The following is a 16242-nucleotide window of genomic DNA, read 5'->3' as shown; positions in this document are numbered from 1 at the left end:
GGAATATTAAAGTTACTATATGTAAATACACAAAACGTTAAAGTGCATATCGCATCACTGCCAAGCTCAATGAATTACTGACTGATCAATATCAACTGCATTCATAGGACATTTGACCACTAACAAAAGCACCATAAAATCCAGTTCTACCCAGCACAGCTTCAGGGAAGAAAACTCTTGGGAACAGAGAAGGATAACAAAGCCATCACCAGAGCCTGGAGGAGCAGGAACCCAAATATAGACAGGAGTTCAGCTCTGTACCTAACTGACCCAATATAAATTCAAAGTGAGGGAGCTGATTCAGAACACATCTTTCCAATCTTTTCATGTGCAGTGGATCGTCAGGGGAAGAGGTCAGATTGTTAGGAGAATACACACCATGGCTAGTAGAAAATAAATGCTGTAGAAAACCAAGGACATGTGCAGTATAATGAAGAATGTGTGCCCTTCACATGCCCCTGACTGTTACAGACCTCTGGATTGGCAAGCGCGGAACAAGAAAATATATTTTCCTGATGCATTTAGAAAAACAATAGCAGCAAATCATTTCAGAGCAGCACGTTGCTCAATCTTTACTGCATGATTAAATATTCAAACAGTTTTAGGTAGAGGATATAGGATTAAAAGACTGGAGATATACCTAGGAGGCTATAAATAAGGGAGCGGTACATTGAGGGACAGAAGGCGGTGTGTGTTTTGCGTTTGTGTGTCCCTTACCGGTAGAGGTCTGCTTGAACTTCTCACTCTTCTTCTTCCTCCACTTCCAGGGCTTCAAGAGACGGCCCAGAGTGGCAAACTTGCTCCGACGGCGGATGGGCGGGGTGTGTGTGCCAGAGACCAGAGACTCGGAACGCATTGCGGACCGCCTTTCAACCTCCTCTGCTATAGGGGCACAGAATGGAAAGAGTGGCTGGTTAGTTAGCATTCTGCTATATTCAGGGACCACAGATGGAATTCGATAGCTAAATCCGTTGTCATATTTGTTGTGCGTGGTCTCACAAACAAATCAAATAAATGAAATTTCAACAGCAGTAAAACCACTGAAGAGTCTCTGATAAGACTCCAGTGTAGAAATAAAGATATGCCAACTGGCCTTCCTCAATGATGTGATCTGGCATGGGTAAATAGACCTGTGTGTTAGCATGATATATTCCAAATCTGAACAGCAGGAAGCTGCGGATTAGTTTGTACTAGCTTGCCAAGAAACAGACACGCAATATCAGGCCAGGGAGAAATAGTCCTATTTACAAGCTCCTTATAGTCACTAGAGCTTTTCTCTTCATTTGATGTTGTTTTCAATACCATCAAGAGGAGTAGTTGAAGACAATGTTCAAGTTAATAGCATCCATATTAAAAACGATTCACTCAGACTTGTCCGGATGAAACAGTGTTGTAGACCTAGGCTACTGTAATCCACATAAGTATCAACTCTACATTGAACAGGATTAAAATGTGCTTAAACCTTAGCATTTGAGAAAGTTTAAACCTATTTAGCTTATTCCCATGAGATAATGTGTTACACTTAGCTACTATGCTAACATGACCAGCAAGATTACTTCCTGTAACAAATTCCAGATCAACCAATCAAAGATCTTAAAGTATAACAATATTCACAGGCCTTCCTCATTTCAAACCAGTACATCATCAATAGCAGAGAAATAAATAAAGATCCTGCAGGAAAAAAGGGCTATACACGAACATGTCCGCTGAGAAGTAGAACTAACATGACAAACGCCACCAAGAAAAAATTAAATACTTGACTCAAGTTACACAGAAACCTGGGCACTTGCAGGGAATCAGCCGAGTCATGATTAGCATATATACAAAATGTTAATCAGTAACAAAGTCAAGGAATGTGATTATTTTAGAGCAGGGATGGGCAAATTTGATGGGGGCCACAAAATCTGAACCTATCATGAAGGGCTGCAGTGGCTCGCAGGCATATTGCCTCAATCTCATTGCCCTGAGAGGTAGTAAAAGGTGAGATTCAGGTCTATTTCTTGCTTTAGAAAACACCATTAGTTTAGTCAGCATTGAGGATGGGTTTCAATTGATACAAAGGTATGTTGAACAGTATAAAAAGCAGTTTTAGTTCTGTAAAGCTTTTGTGAGACACGAGGCACAATAAAAAATAACAGTATCAGCATAAGTGAAGTTGCACATTTTGCACGTCTAAATTATTTATAATAGTGAAGAGGTGACCAAGTACAGAGCCCTGGGGCACACCATTACAGAGAGACAATTGAACAGAAATGAGCCCATTAAATTGAGTTCTATCAGATAGTAAACCATGCTCAGAAAGACCTACGCTCGACAATCTCTGCCTCAGTATAGCATGATCAACTGTATCAAATTGTATTTGTCACATACACGTTTGGCAGATGTTATTGCGAGTGAAGTGAAATGCTTCTACATCCGACAGTGCAGCAGTATCTAACATGAACAATTCCACAACAAAACCTAATACACACAATCTAGTAAAGGAATAATGTATAAGTATAAAATATATGGATGAGCAGTGAGCGGCTAAGATGCAATAGATAGGATACAGTAAATACATATGAGATGAATAATGCGAGATATGTAAACATTATTCAAGTGGCATTACTAAAGTGACTAGTGTTCCATTTATTAAAGTGGCCAATGATATCAAGTCTGTAGGTAGGCAGCTGCCTCTGTGCTAGTAGTGGCTCTTTAACAATCTGATGACCTTGAGTTTTAAAAACTGTGTCTATCTCTGTCCCAGCTTTGATGCACCTGTACTGACCTCACCTTCTGGATGGAAGCGGGGTGAACAGGCAGTGGCTCGGGTGGTTATTGACCTTGATTATCTTTTTTGCCTTCCTGTGGCATCAGGTGTTGTAAGTCTTCTGGAGGGCAGGTAGTTTGCCCTCAGTGATGCGTTGCGCAGACCGCACCACCCTCTGGAGAGCCCTGCGGTTGTGGGCAGTGCAGTTGCCGTACCAGGTGTTGATACAGCCCGAAAGGATGCTCTCAATTGTGCACTTGTAAAAGTTAGTGTTGGTTTTTGGTGACAAGCCACATTTTTTTTCAGCCTCGAGGTTGTTGCGCTTTCTTCACCACACTGTGTGCGTGGACCATATCAGTTCGTTGGTGATATGTACACAGAGGAACTTAACTTTCCACCTTCACTGCTTTCCCTTCGATGTGGATATGGGGGTGTTCCCTTTGCTGTTTCCTGAAGTAAACGATCGCTTTTGTTTTGCTGATATTGAGTGAGGTTATTTTCCTGACACCACACTGAGGTCCCTCACCTCCTCCCTCTAGGCGGTCTCATTGTTGTTGATAATCAAGCCTTGCACTGTAGTGTCGTCTGCAAACTTGATGATTTGAGTTGGAGGCGTGCATGGCCACACAGTTGTGGGTGAACAAGGAGTTCAGGAGGGGGCTGAGAACGCACCCTTGTGGGGTCCCAGTGTTGAGGATCAGTGGAGATGTTTCCTACCGTCATCACCTGGGGGCGGCCCGTCAAGAAGTCCAGGACCCAGTTGCACAGGGCGGGGTCGAGACCCAGGGTCTCAAGCTTAATAATGAGCTTGGAGGATAGTATGGTGTTGAATGCTGAGCTGTAGTCAATGAACAGCATTCTTACATTAGATATTCCTCTTGTCCAGATGGGATAGGGCAGTGTGCAGTGATGGCGATTGCATTGTTTGTGGATCTATTGGGCCGGTAAGCAAATTGAAGTGGGTCTAGGGTGACCGGTAAGGTAGAGGTGATACGATCCTTGACTAGTCTTTCAAAGCACTTCATGATGACAGTGAGTGCCGACACTGACACCGAGTACTACGGGGCGATAGTCATTTAGTCAGTTACATTAGCTTTCTTGGGAACAGGAACAATGGTAGCCATCTTGAAGCATGTGGGGACAGCAGACTGGGATAGGGATTGTTTGATTATGTCCGTAAAACACCTTGCCAGCTGGTCGGCGCATGCTCAGAGGAGGCTCCCCTGCGAAGGTTAACACGTTTAAATGTTTTACTCGTGTCAGCCATTGAGAAGGAGAGCCCACAGGCTTTGGTAGCGGGCCGCGTCGGTGGCACTGTATTGTCCTCAAAGCGTGCAAAAAAAGTATATTAATTTGTCTGGAAGCAAGACGTCGATGTCTGTGACGGGGTTGGTTTTCTTTTTGTAATCCATTAAAATACGGGGGTACGTGCTTTCAGTTTTGCGAATGCTGCCATCAGTCCACGGTTTCTGGTTAGGGAAGGTTTTAATAATCATAGTGGGTACACCATCTCCTATACACTTATAAACTAGCTCACAGAGTCAGTGTATACATCAAATGTTATTGTCTGAGGCTACCCGGAACATATTCCAGTCCATGTGATCGAAGCAATCTTGAAGCGTGGAATCCGATTGGTCAGACCAGCGTTGGATAGACCTAAGCGCGGGTGCTTCCTGTTTTAGTTTCTGCCTATAGGAGGGGAACAACAAGATGGAGTCATTGTCGGATTTACCAAAAGGAGGGCGGTGGAGGGCCTTGTATGCGTCGCAGAAGTTATAGTAGCAGTGGTCGAGCGTGTTACTCGCTCGTGTACTGCAATCGATATGCTGATAGAATTTAGGTAGCCTTGTTCTCAAATTAGCATTGTTGAAATCCCCAGCTACAATAAATGCAGCCTCAGGATATATGGTTTCCAGTTTGCATATAGGCCAGTGAAGTTCCTTGATGGCCGTCTTGGTATCCGCTTGCTGGGGGGGATATACACGGCTGTGATGATAACGGAGGAGAATTCTCTTGGGAAATGATTGAGGAATTCTAGAACAAAAGGACTTGAGTTATTGTATGTTGTTACAATTACACCATGAGTCGTTAATCATGAAATATACACCACCGCCCTTCTTCTTACTGGAGAGATGTTTATTCCTGTCGGCGTGATGCACTGAAAATCCTGTTGGCTGTACGGACTCCAACAGCATGTCCCCAGCTAGCCATGTTTCCGTGGAACAGAGCATGTTACAATCCCGAATATCTCTTTGGAAAGCAACTCTTGCCCTGATTTCGTTGACTTTGTTAACTTAGGACACGACATTAGCGAGTAATATACTCGGAAGCGGTGGGTGGTGTGCTCACAGCCGAAGCATCACTAGAAGACCATGTCGGCACCCTCTCCTCCAGCAGCGTTGTTTTGGGTCGGCCTCTGGAATCAGTTCAAATGCCCTGGGAGGTGCAAAGGATCCGCTTTGGGAAAGTTGTATTCCTGGTCATAGTGCTGGTAAGTTGACGACTCTGATATCCAATAGTACTTCCCAGCTGTATGTAAATACACTTAAGGTTTTCTGGGCTAACAATGTAAGAAATACATTTAAAAAAAATACTGCACAATTTCCTGAGGACTAGAAGCGAAGCTGCCATCTCTATCAGTGTCATCTTGTGTATGTAAAAAGTAGTGGTCGGCCGATTCTGATTTTTCAACGCCGATACCGATTATTTGATGGCCAAAAAAGCCGATACCGATTAATCGGACGATTTAGCCTCAAGTAGATAATGAAACATGTTCAATTTGGTTTAAATAATGCAAAAACAAAGTGTTGGAGAAGAACGTAAAAGTGCAATATGTGCTATGTAAGAAAGCTAACGTTTCAGTTCCTCAGAACATATGAAAGCTGGTGGTTCCTTTTAACATGAGTCTTCAATATTCCCACGTAAGAAGTGTATGTTGTAGTTATTATAGGACTATTTCCCTATATACCATTTGTATTTCATTAACCTTTGATTATTGTATGTTCTTATAGGCACTTTAGTATTGCCAGTGTAACAGTATAGCCTCCGCCCCTCTCCTCGCTCCTCCCTGGGCTTGAACCAACAACACCACGACAACAGCCACCACATCGAAGCAGCATTACCCATGCAGAGCAAGGAAAACAACCACCCCAAGGCTCAGAGCGAGCGCGCTAACTAGCCAGCCATTTCACTTCGGTCACACCAGCCTCATTTCGGGAGTTGATAGGTTTGAAGTCATAAACAGCGCAATGCTTGACGCACAACGAAGAGCTGCTGGCAAACCGCACGAAAGTGCTGTTTGAATGAATGTTTACGTGCCTGCTTCTGCCTACCACCGCTCAGTCAGATACTTAGATACTTGTATGCTCAGTCAGATTATATGCAACACAGGACACGCTAGATAATATCTAGTAATATCATCAACCATGTGTAGTTAACTAGTGATTATGATTGATTGTTTTTTATAAGGTAAGTTTAATGCTAGCTAGCAACTTACCTTGGCTTACTGCATTCGCGTAACAGGCAGTCTCCTTGTGGAGTGCAACGAGAGAGAGGCAGGTCGTTATTGTGTTGGACTAGTTAACTGTAAGGTTGCAAGGTCTCCTGAGCTGACAAGGTGAAAATCCATCTAGGCCGTCATTGAAAATAAGAATGTGTTCTTAACCGACTTGCCTAGTTACAGTGGGGCAAAAAAGTATTTAGTCAGCCACCAATTGTGCAAGTTCTCCTACTTAAAAAGATGAGGCCTATAAATTTTCATCATAGGTACACTTCAACTATGACAGACAAAATGAGAGAAAAAAAATCCAGAAAATCCCATTGTAGGATTTTTAATTAATTAGAAAATGATGGTGGAAAATAAGTATTTGGTCAACAACAAAAGTTTCTCAATACTTTGTTATATACCCTTTGTTGGCAATGACAGAGGTCAAACGTTTTCTGTAAGTCTTCACAAGGTTCACACACTGTTGCTGGTATTTTGGCCCATTCCTCCATGCAGATCTCCTCTAGAGCAGTGATGTTTTGGGGCTGTTGCTGGGCAACACGGACTTTCAACTCCCTCCAAAGACTTTCTATGGGGTTGAGATCTGGAGACTGGCTAGGCCACTCCAGGACCTTGAAATGCTTCTTACGAAGCCACTCCTTCGTTGCCCGGGCGGTGTGTTTGGGATCATTGTCATGCTGAAAGACCCAGCCACGTTTCATCCTCAATGCCCTTGCTGATGGAAGGAGATTTTCACTCAAAATCTCACGATACATGGCCCCATTCATTCTTTCCTTTACACGGATCAGTCGTCCTGGTCCCTTTGCAGAAAAACAGTCCCAAAGCATGAAGTTTCCACCCCTATGCTTCACAGTAGGTATGGTGTTCTTTGGATGCAACTCAGCATTCTTTGTCCTCCAAACACGACGAGTTGAGTTTTTACCAAAAAGTTCTACATTGGTTTCATCTGACCATATGACATTCTCCCAATCTTCTTCTGGATCATCCAAATGCTCTCTAGCAAACTTCAGACGGGCCTGGACATGCTTAAGCAGGGGGACACGTCTGGCACTGCAGGATTTGAGTCCCTGGCGGCGTAGTGTGTTACTGATGGTAGGCTTTGTTACTTGGGTCCCAGCTCTCTGCAGGTCATTCACTAGGTCCCCCCGTGTGGTTCTGAGATTTTTTCTCACCGTTCTTGTGATAATTTTGACCCCACGGGGTGAGATCTTGCGTGGAGCCCCAGATCGAGGGAGATTATCAGTGGTCTTGTACGTCTTCCATTTCCTAATAATTGCTCCCACAGTTGATTTCTTCATACCAAGCTGCTTACCTATTGCAGATTCAGTCTTCCCAGCCTGGTGCATGTCTACAATATTGTTTCTGGTGTCCTTTGACAGCTCTTTGGTCTTGGCCATAGTGGAGTTTGGAGTGTGACTGTTTGAGGTTGTGGACAGGTGTCTTTTATACTGATAACAAGTTCAAACAGCTGCCATTTATACAGGTAACGAGTGGAGGACAGAGGAGCCTCTTAAAGAAGAAGTTACAGGTCTGTGAGAGCCAGAAATCTTGCTTGTTTGTAGGTGACCAAATACTTATTTTCCACCATAATTTGCAGATAAATTCATAAAAAAATCCTACAATGTGATTTTCTGGATTTTTTTTATTCTCATTTTGTCTGTCATAGTTGAAGTGTACCTATGATGAAAATTACATGCCTCTCATCTTTTTAAGTGGGAGAACTTGCACAATTGGTGGCTGACTAAATACTTTTTTGCCCCACTGTATATAAGTGGTTCAGCTGTGAAATCAGCTGCCACTTAAAAAAAATAAAAATAAAAATCAGGGGTCAAGATTCAAGACCTGCAGGATTTCACAGGATTTCACAGCTTTATGTACCTTCTGCACTGAGAATGGCATCCACAGGGTTGTACAGAGAGAGTACACTGAATCAAACAGCCTACCTGATGATACAAATGTGCTCATTGAAACAATTCAGCATTTCAGTTGTCATACACAGCAACAGAGTCCTTCAAAACATATGACGGTAATTCATTAACATTACTTTGACCAGACAGACTTAACAGCCTTCCAAAACATTCAGGCTATCAGTGATAAGACAGATTTGGCCTTCCTGAGAAGAGATTAACACTGGTTTCATATCTACCTAAAAAGAAGCCAATCAGCATCAGAACATGATTTCCTTGCCTTAGCTCAGGCTAGATTTATATTTACGAATACTATTAAACAGCTCAGAAGAAAACCATTGATTATCACGTCCTTTATCTCAGAACCTGTGGAATGGGGTATGTTTGTTTACTATTTGAAAGAAAACATGAAAGAATTTCCTGGCAGTTTCCACATCAGGAATAAGCACAATTCTTGCTCCAGTCAAAATAAAACAAAATCATGAAGAAAGCCTGCTCATTAAAAATCTTATCTTACGAATTAAGCATGGGTTTGTTTTAGGAACCTTAGTATTTTTAACAGCAACAGCACACATGGTCACTTACATCATTACAGAAAACACCAACCGCAGAATATTTACGTGAAACGTATGTCAATATCAAATCAGGGTCGATTTCTCTGGACATTTGAGATTTGGGCGGGTGGGTGAGTTAATCAACTGGGTAAGATTCATAGAACAACAATACATTTTAAAAATACATCAGACACCAGTTGATATCACCAAATCAAGATAATTTCACTGTAAAGAGGTTTAGACTTAAGGTGCATCAGAGAAGAAAATGCATCACAGAGAGCAGAGGTGGGTCTATAACAGCCAATCTCAGTTATGGAGAGATCCTTTGAAACCTCAAGATTCAAAGCAAGAAATTCCAACTGTTAACAAATAGTTTCAAATAGCCACACTTACAAGGAATTTAGTCTTTACATATATAGCCACACCCACCTTTCTTAACTCCATCAGTGCGATACACATTGTAACCATTTATACAATACAAATAGCCTTATCAAGAACAGACTTGCTGAGCCAGGTTTCAGAAAATAAAATTACACCATCATCAGTTGATTTAGCCTAAATCCTAACTCCCAATGTTAGACAACACGCTGTGTACATTTTAAATGAAGAATACCAAGACCAGATCTAGATATAAAATCAGAGGGGGTTTGGAGACATTGCATCAGGGCCAGATTGCAAGTTACCTAATATCAGCAAAATAAGAATAACTAGGCACCTCTTTAATAACCTTGCACTGCTTCTCTGTAAGAGACTTACTGCAAGTGAATTCTACAAGTGAGTTTCCAGACAATACAGTCATTTAAAACCATTAGACTTAGTAACAAGTTCGTACTGTTCATCATGACACAAACACATAGGCACTTGAATGAGTGGACCGAGTGAAAAAGAGTGAGTTCCTGCACACACAATGTCTAATGGAGGGGAAAGCACATTGTTGATGGGTGAGTACATCTGACAATGTTCATTTTCTCCAGAGTTCAGTAAAGTCAATGCGCAAAGCAATACCATAAATTGTCATTTTTCTCTGAGAGATGTAAGAAATAGAGGCCAAGGAAAGGGGAGAGGGACTGACTGTATGCATGTATGCTGACCACACCACTTGCGTGCGCATGTTGATTTTGTTCACCCACAGATCCGCTCAGGACACGCAGGTTGAAATGTCAAAACAAACTCTGGACCAACTATATTAATTTGGTAACATTAAAAAAGCATTAAAACATGTATGGAAATTTAGCTAGCTAGCTTGCTGTTGCTAGCTAATTTGTCCTGGGACAGAAACATTGGGTTGTTATTTTACCTGAAATACACAAGGGCCTCTACTCCAACAATTCATCCAGAGATAAAAGGGTAAACCAAGTCCTTCAGGCTTCTTCTTTGGATTTTATGGCATTTGGCACACTTTAAGATGCATTACCACCACCAACTGGACTGGAGTGTGGCCCTCAGTTCATCTTTCAAATCACCCATGTGGGTATATGCTCCTAAAAACCAATGAGGAGAGGTGGGACTTGCAGTGCATCAAACAGAAGCAATCCTGTTTTAGCGCATGGAACACAGACTCTCGTTGATGGGTGCGATGAGTAAGATGTATGTGTAGATGTATTTTTCAGCACACGTGACGCATTTCTCATTTGCCAAGATAATCCATCCACCTGACAGGTGTGGTATATCAAGAAGCAGATTAAACAGCATGATCATTACACAGCTGCACCTTGTGCTGGGGACAATAAAGGCCTCTAAAATGTGCAGTTGTGTCACAACACAATGCCACAGATGTCTTCAGTGGAGGGAGTGTGCAATTGGCATGCTGACTGCAGGAATGTCCACCAGAGCTGTTGTCAGAAAATGGAATGTTAATTTCTCTACCATAAGCCGCCTCCAATGTTTAAGATAATTTGGCAGTATGTCCAACCGACCTCATAACCGTAGACCACGTGTAACCACGCCAGCCCAGGTTCTCCACATCCGGCTTCTTCACCTGCGGGTTCGTCTGAGACCAGCCACCCGGACAGCTGATGAAACTGAGGAGTTTTTCAATCTGTAATAAAGCCTGGGCCTAGCTCCCCAGTGGCTGGGCCTTTGCCCTCCCAGGCCCACCTATGGCTGTGGCACTGCCCAGTAATGTGAAATCCATAGAAAGGGAGATAGTTGTAAACTGAATGCATTTAACTGAAATGTGTCTTCCACATTTAACCCAACCCCTCTGAATCAGAAAGATGCTGAGGGCTGCCATAATCGACATCCACTTTGTCGGTGCCCGGGGAACAGTGGGTTAACTGCCTTGCTCAAGGGCAAAACAACATATTTTTACCTTGTCAGCTCTGGGATTTGATCCAGCAACCTTTTGGTAACTGGCCCAATGCTCTAACCACTAGATTAGGCCCCAATGAATTCATTTCAATTGACAGACTTCCTTATATGAACTAACCCAGTCAAATATTTGAAATTGTTGCATTTATAGTTTTGTTCAGTATAATTTCATGCACTTCTACTCATTTTGCCATGGGGTGGAGAGAAATTACTCGTTTTTAATATGATATCTGATGATCAATGAGGGCCTCCCGGTCAGTAATTCGACCATGATTACTACAGGTTTAGATCGCCCCAAAAATACAACATTTTTAAATTGCACCTTGTGTAATCAACTAGTAACAGTAAGTTGAGACCCCGACAGTTGCTAAAAAGTATTACGATGCGGGGAAATTGGGGATACCGATACCAATACGGTACGCTACAATACACAAAACTCTGTTGGTAAATGGCTGACCCTGGCCGTGACCCCGCTCTCGGAGGATTTCTCAGGGGGAGTTTGGAAATGTTTTTTGCATATCTCATTCACACATGTGTATAATACACACTTGTAGATGTGTGAAATAGGAAATAAGCACCCACCAAATTATTACACACACAGGCTACAGAAGCAGTAATTAAGCCCATAGACAACCAACCTACAATCTTTGGCCTATAACAGTTCCATAGTGATAATTATATTATATACTGCCCTGATGAGAGCCATGCAATCTGCCACTTCAGCTATAACTAGGCTACTTTCTTACAGTTCAGCTCTAAAAGTGATAACTGATTGCTACATGGGGCTGTAGTTCAGCTGTATGAGATGACCTCTAGCTCGGGGACAGGAGACAGTGCGTCAGTCACTACAGTGTCACACCACCACAGCGTTCATAATTCAAATGACATCACTGCAAGAGCTCCACTGGGGTTAAGGTTATATGGTATAGCACAGTGTTTCCAAAACTAGGTCCTGGAGACCTTGAGGGATGCACGATTTGTTTTTTTCTACACAGCAGATTCAAATTATCAAAGACTAATGAGTTGAATATTTAAGTCAGCTGTGTAGCGCTAGGGCAAAAAACAAAACATGCACCCTTTCGGGGTGACCAGGACTGAGTTTAGGAAACACTGCTCTAGCAAGATTCATTCAGAACCAAGGCAGACATGAATGCAGTGAAACCAGTAACACAGACCATTACTCAAATGCACTGTCTGACGCCTCATAGCCACAATTCTGCCACAGCTCTGTCTAGAAATAGATCAGATTCAATGCTAATTGAATCCAGGTGATGTTTCAAATGACTTCAAATGAAGTCCAATAAGAAAAACAGAATTCACTAACCATTGTCAACTCTGCATTTGAGACAACAGCCAGCCACACACTTCCTAGTCTTGTAGACAGGGATGCAAATTGAAAGTGACAGTTTATTTTTCATCTGTGGTTGGTGAAAGATACTCCCATAGCTGCCCGTTAACGTGCCAAACATCCTCGAGACATCCTTCAGAACTCATCATATTGCGTGAGCAGCAGCCAAATGAATAAAAAGTACTTTGCAGCAAAGTCAAAGTTACACTCTTCTTCCAACTCAACAAAAACTCTCAAGAGAAAGCTACAAAGACTTTAAGAATAAGATAAAAGGGCTTTAAACTGTAGGCTACTATATCAGTAGTGTTTCTTTACCAGCATGTATTCCCTGATAAACACATATATACTCCTCTGGCCAGTTACCCAGAACCAGATTTAGCCTAGTCCTTGAACAAATATTAATCTGGGTACTGGAAACTCAACCCTCATGTTTCATTACATCCTCATAATCATATTGGCTTCATGCAGGGTTAGGGTGGGGTGGGGTAGGGTGAAACAGCACAGCAGGGGACTGAGAATGACCACTTCAGGTGCTACTCAGTAGGAGGAGAGGATTTTGGGTAGTGGAGTCAGGCATTTGAGGGGGGGCTCTTGGCCAATTCTACACCACGCCAGGAACCAGCTCCAAAAATACCTGTCAAACACACAACACAAATATAATTTCTCTAAGTCTACAATGCCATGTAGCTATTCTATTGTAGCTGCTGCTACATCGTTTCATACCACTCTTTGCCAGAAATAGTACATTGTAGATGCCTGTTTTTCATGATGCATTTGTTTGACCCACTACACATAGTTTTGCACTATGGGATGTTGTTACAAAGTGTTGCATTGTGAAATGTGTACCCAATGCAACAGAGTGAGTAAGTGGTTTAAGCACTTTAACCCTCGCAAGGCTGCCGACCTAGACGGCATTCCAAGCCACATCCTCAGAGCATGCACAGACCTGGAGTATTTACAGGCATATTCAATCTCGCCATATCCCGGTCTGGTGGACATCTTAAAGCAAGTGGGGACAACATTGTTCCTGTCTCCAAGAAAGCGACGGTAACTGAACTAAATGATCATTGTACCGTAGCATTCACTTCTGTCATCATGAAGTGCTTTGAGAGGCTAGTTAAGGACCATGTTACCTCCACCTAACCCACCACAATTTGTATATCGCCACAACAGATCCACGGACGACGCAATCGCCATTGCACTGCCCTATCCCACCTGGACAAGGAAAATACCTATGTAAGAATGCGGTTCATTGACTGCAGCTCAGCCTTCAACACCATAGTGCCCTCTAAGCTCAGTGCCCAAGGTCTGAACCCCTGCGCAACTGGGTCCTGGACTTCCTGATGGGCCAACCACAGGTGGTGAAGGTAGGCAACAACACCTCCGCCACGCTAATCCTCATCACCAGGGCCACACGCCCTGCCCTCCAGGTCATCTACAGTACCCGGTGTCACAGAAAGGCCAAGAAGATCATCAAGGACCTCAGCCACCCGAGCCACGGCCTGTTCACCCCGCTACCATCTAGAAGGCTGAGACAGTACAGGTGCATCAAAACTGGGACCAAGAGATTGAGAAACAGCTTCCATCTTCAGGCCATCAGACCCTTAGAGTCACAACTAGCACAGTACCCTGCCCTGAACCTTAGTCACTGTTCTAGCTGGTTACTACTCAGTACTCTGCCCTGCACCTTAGAGATTGCTGCCCAATGTACATAGTAATGGAACTCTTCACTTTAATTAATGTTTACAAGCCGTTTTACCCACTTTGTGTATTCTAGTCAATGCTCATATATATATATATATATATATATATATATATATATATATATATATATATATATATATATATATATATATATATATATATATATATATATATATATATATATATATATATATATATGCACATACATACACACACACACACGAAGGCATTATTGCAGTGAAATGGTTGTTTGTAGCTCCATCTGCGATAACAGCTTCAAATCCGTTAACGCCACCAATACACTTTGATTTCCTAATGAAGGCAGTGTAAATAATGTGGTAAAGAAGGTAGCCTACAGAGCATAGCCTCCTCGATTACACAGAGCAACGCAGTCAAGCCTCAACTGGAATTGTTGCGCGCCTGTGATTGATGTTACCAGGATTAAATACGTCAAGACATTTTCACCTCTAGGATATAGATTTGCGGAATGGACAAACAAGAACGCATGTGTCCCCCCTATTGAGCGTGCTCAATGAAACCAGCGTTTGTTTGATGGCCAGCAGAGATGAAGCGAGACTGTGCCACAATCAATGACTGTATATATGGGCATAATGCATCCATATGCAGCAAGACTTACTCACCGTCCTGGGTTTCGTTCCCGCGACTGCAGTTGCTGCAAATGTGTTTGATCTCTTTTCCGATGTGACAGTGTATCATGAAGGGCATATTGTTATTCTGGTGATGCTGGTGGTTGGTTTGCTGATGCTTGGTTTGTTGCCCTTTCTTATTGTTGTTGAGAGACATCATTCTGACCAGGTAAAATGCCTTCTTCGGTTTCTCCACCGCCACGGGCATATTGTTTTCCATGTAGCCGGTGTTGTTGAACCAACTCCCATGCATGGTGGTGGGCGCAGTATCCGCCGCCATGGGGTAGTTGCCCGATTTGAACATGGATAGACGAAAATGAATTTGCGTCTAAATGCAAGGCATACGGGGACGGGGTTTTAAACGAACGGCTCCCTAAACGAACGGCTCCCCGATTCCTACCTGACCTCAACCAATCGCAACGCTTTCGATCTTGAGCGCTTCCTTAAACCCCTTCGTCTCTTCTATCAACGACGACAGATATAATATTGTATATTCCAAACCTGGACCTGAATTCCGATCTCGCTCACTCACACCGGGCTGCCTCCGGAATGCCAAGGGCAGAATTCAAAACCACGGATATTATTATACTATGATGTAGACCATTGCTGCTATAGGCTACTTTACAGCTTGTCCCAAAATAATGACTGATAGTGAAATAGAGTGAGTGAATTGCTGTGCCTGTCTCTCCCTCAATACCCATCCTCGTCTGCAAAACTAATCCGCAAGTGAGCATATGATTGGCTACCTACCCAGAGCGCACCCCTGCAGTAATATAGTCTACAGACAGAAAGAAAGTAACGGGTTTGAACCAAATTATAGGCTCCAACTATAGGCCTACATGATAGTTTGGATAGAGAGCTTTCTCATACTTGATTGGACAGGCATACTTGATTGGACAGGCAATTAGACTCCAATTGAACACAATTCACTGCTGATCTTGTTATGATAGTGTTAAATATTCATCCTAAGAGACAGTATAATAAAATGTGCCGTTATAGCAAAACACACACATACACACACACACACTGAAGAGGAGAGGAGAGGAGAGATATTATCTCTATATATATTATGTTTGTGCACGAAGCAAAATTATCTTGTCATTTTAGAAGAAATTTAATTAGTAGCCTGCTTACTTTAATTCATGTATTTTTCTGCCATTGTGCCAACTATCCTTGTAATATACATAGATAGATAGTCATTAGCCCTAAAGTTCCTGGCAAGAATATTCAATAGGCCTATAGTGCATCCTTTTTTAGCAATAAACTAGTCACCAGCTACTGTCTCTTCATGGGTTTGGGCTACATCACACATCTCCTTCAATGGACATACAGTATATTCAGTGGTGTAAAAATACTTAAGTACTACGGGGTATCTGTACTTTACTATTAATATTTTTGACAACATTTACTTTTACTTCACTACATTCCGAAATAAAATAATGTACTTTTTACTCAATACATTTTCCTTGACACCCAAAAGTACTCAATACGGAAATGGTCCAATTCACGGAAATATCA

The 16242-nt window shown here is 42.5% G+C and overlaps 1 protein-coding gene across 2 annotated transcripts in view; it reads right to left on the bottom strand.

The window, feature by feature from the left end:
- Nucleotides 1-15433, bottom strand: part of LOC139387386 (phosphatase and actin regulator 1-like) — a 60739-nt gene extending 45306 nt beyond the window's left edge. Inside the window, exons 1-2 of one of the 2 annotated variants that reach the window (XM_071133531.1) lie at nt 14719-15433; nt 718-882 (exon numbers count right to left, since the gene is read on the bottom strand). In XM_071133531.1, the coding sequence (XP_070989632.1) occupies nt 718-882; nt 14719-15028 (475 nt within the window). In that variant the 5' untranslated portion in view covers nt 15029-15433. The remainder of the gene's footprint in view (nt 1-717; nt 883-14718) is intronic. The other variant, XM_071133532.1, reaches the window with a different exon arrangement.
- Between the last annotated feature and the right edge of the window lie 809 nt (nt 15434-16242).

Source organism: Oncorhynchus clarkii, chromosome 28 (genome assembly GCF_045791955.1).
Source record: "Oncorhynchus clarkii lewisi isolate Uvic-CL-2024 chromosome 28, UVic_Ocla_1.0, whole genome shotgun sequence".
Taxonomy (NCBI): Eukaryota; Metazoa; Chordata; class Actinopteri; order Salmoniformes; family Salmonidae; genus Oncorhynchus; species Oncorhynchus clarkii.
This window is presented reverse-complemented; position numbering and strand designations above follow the sequence as displayed.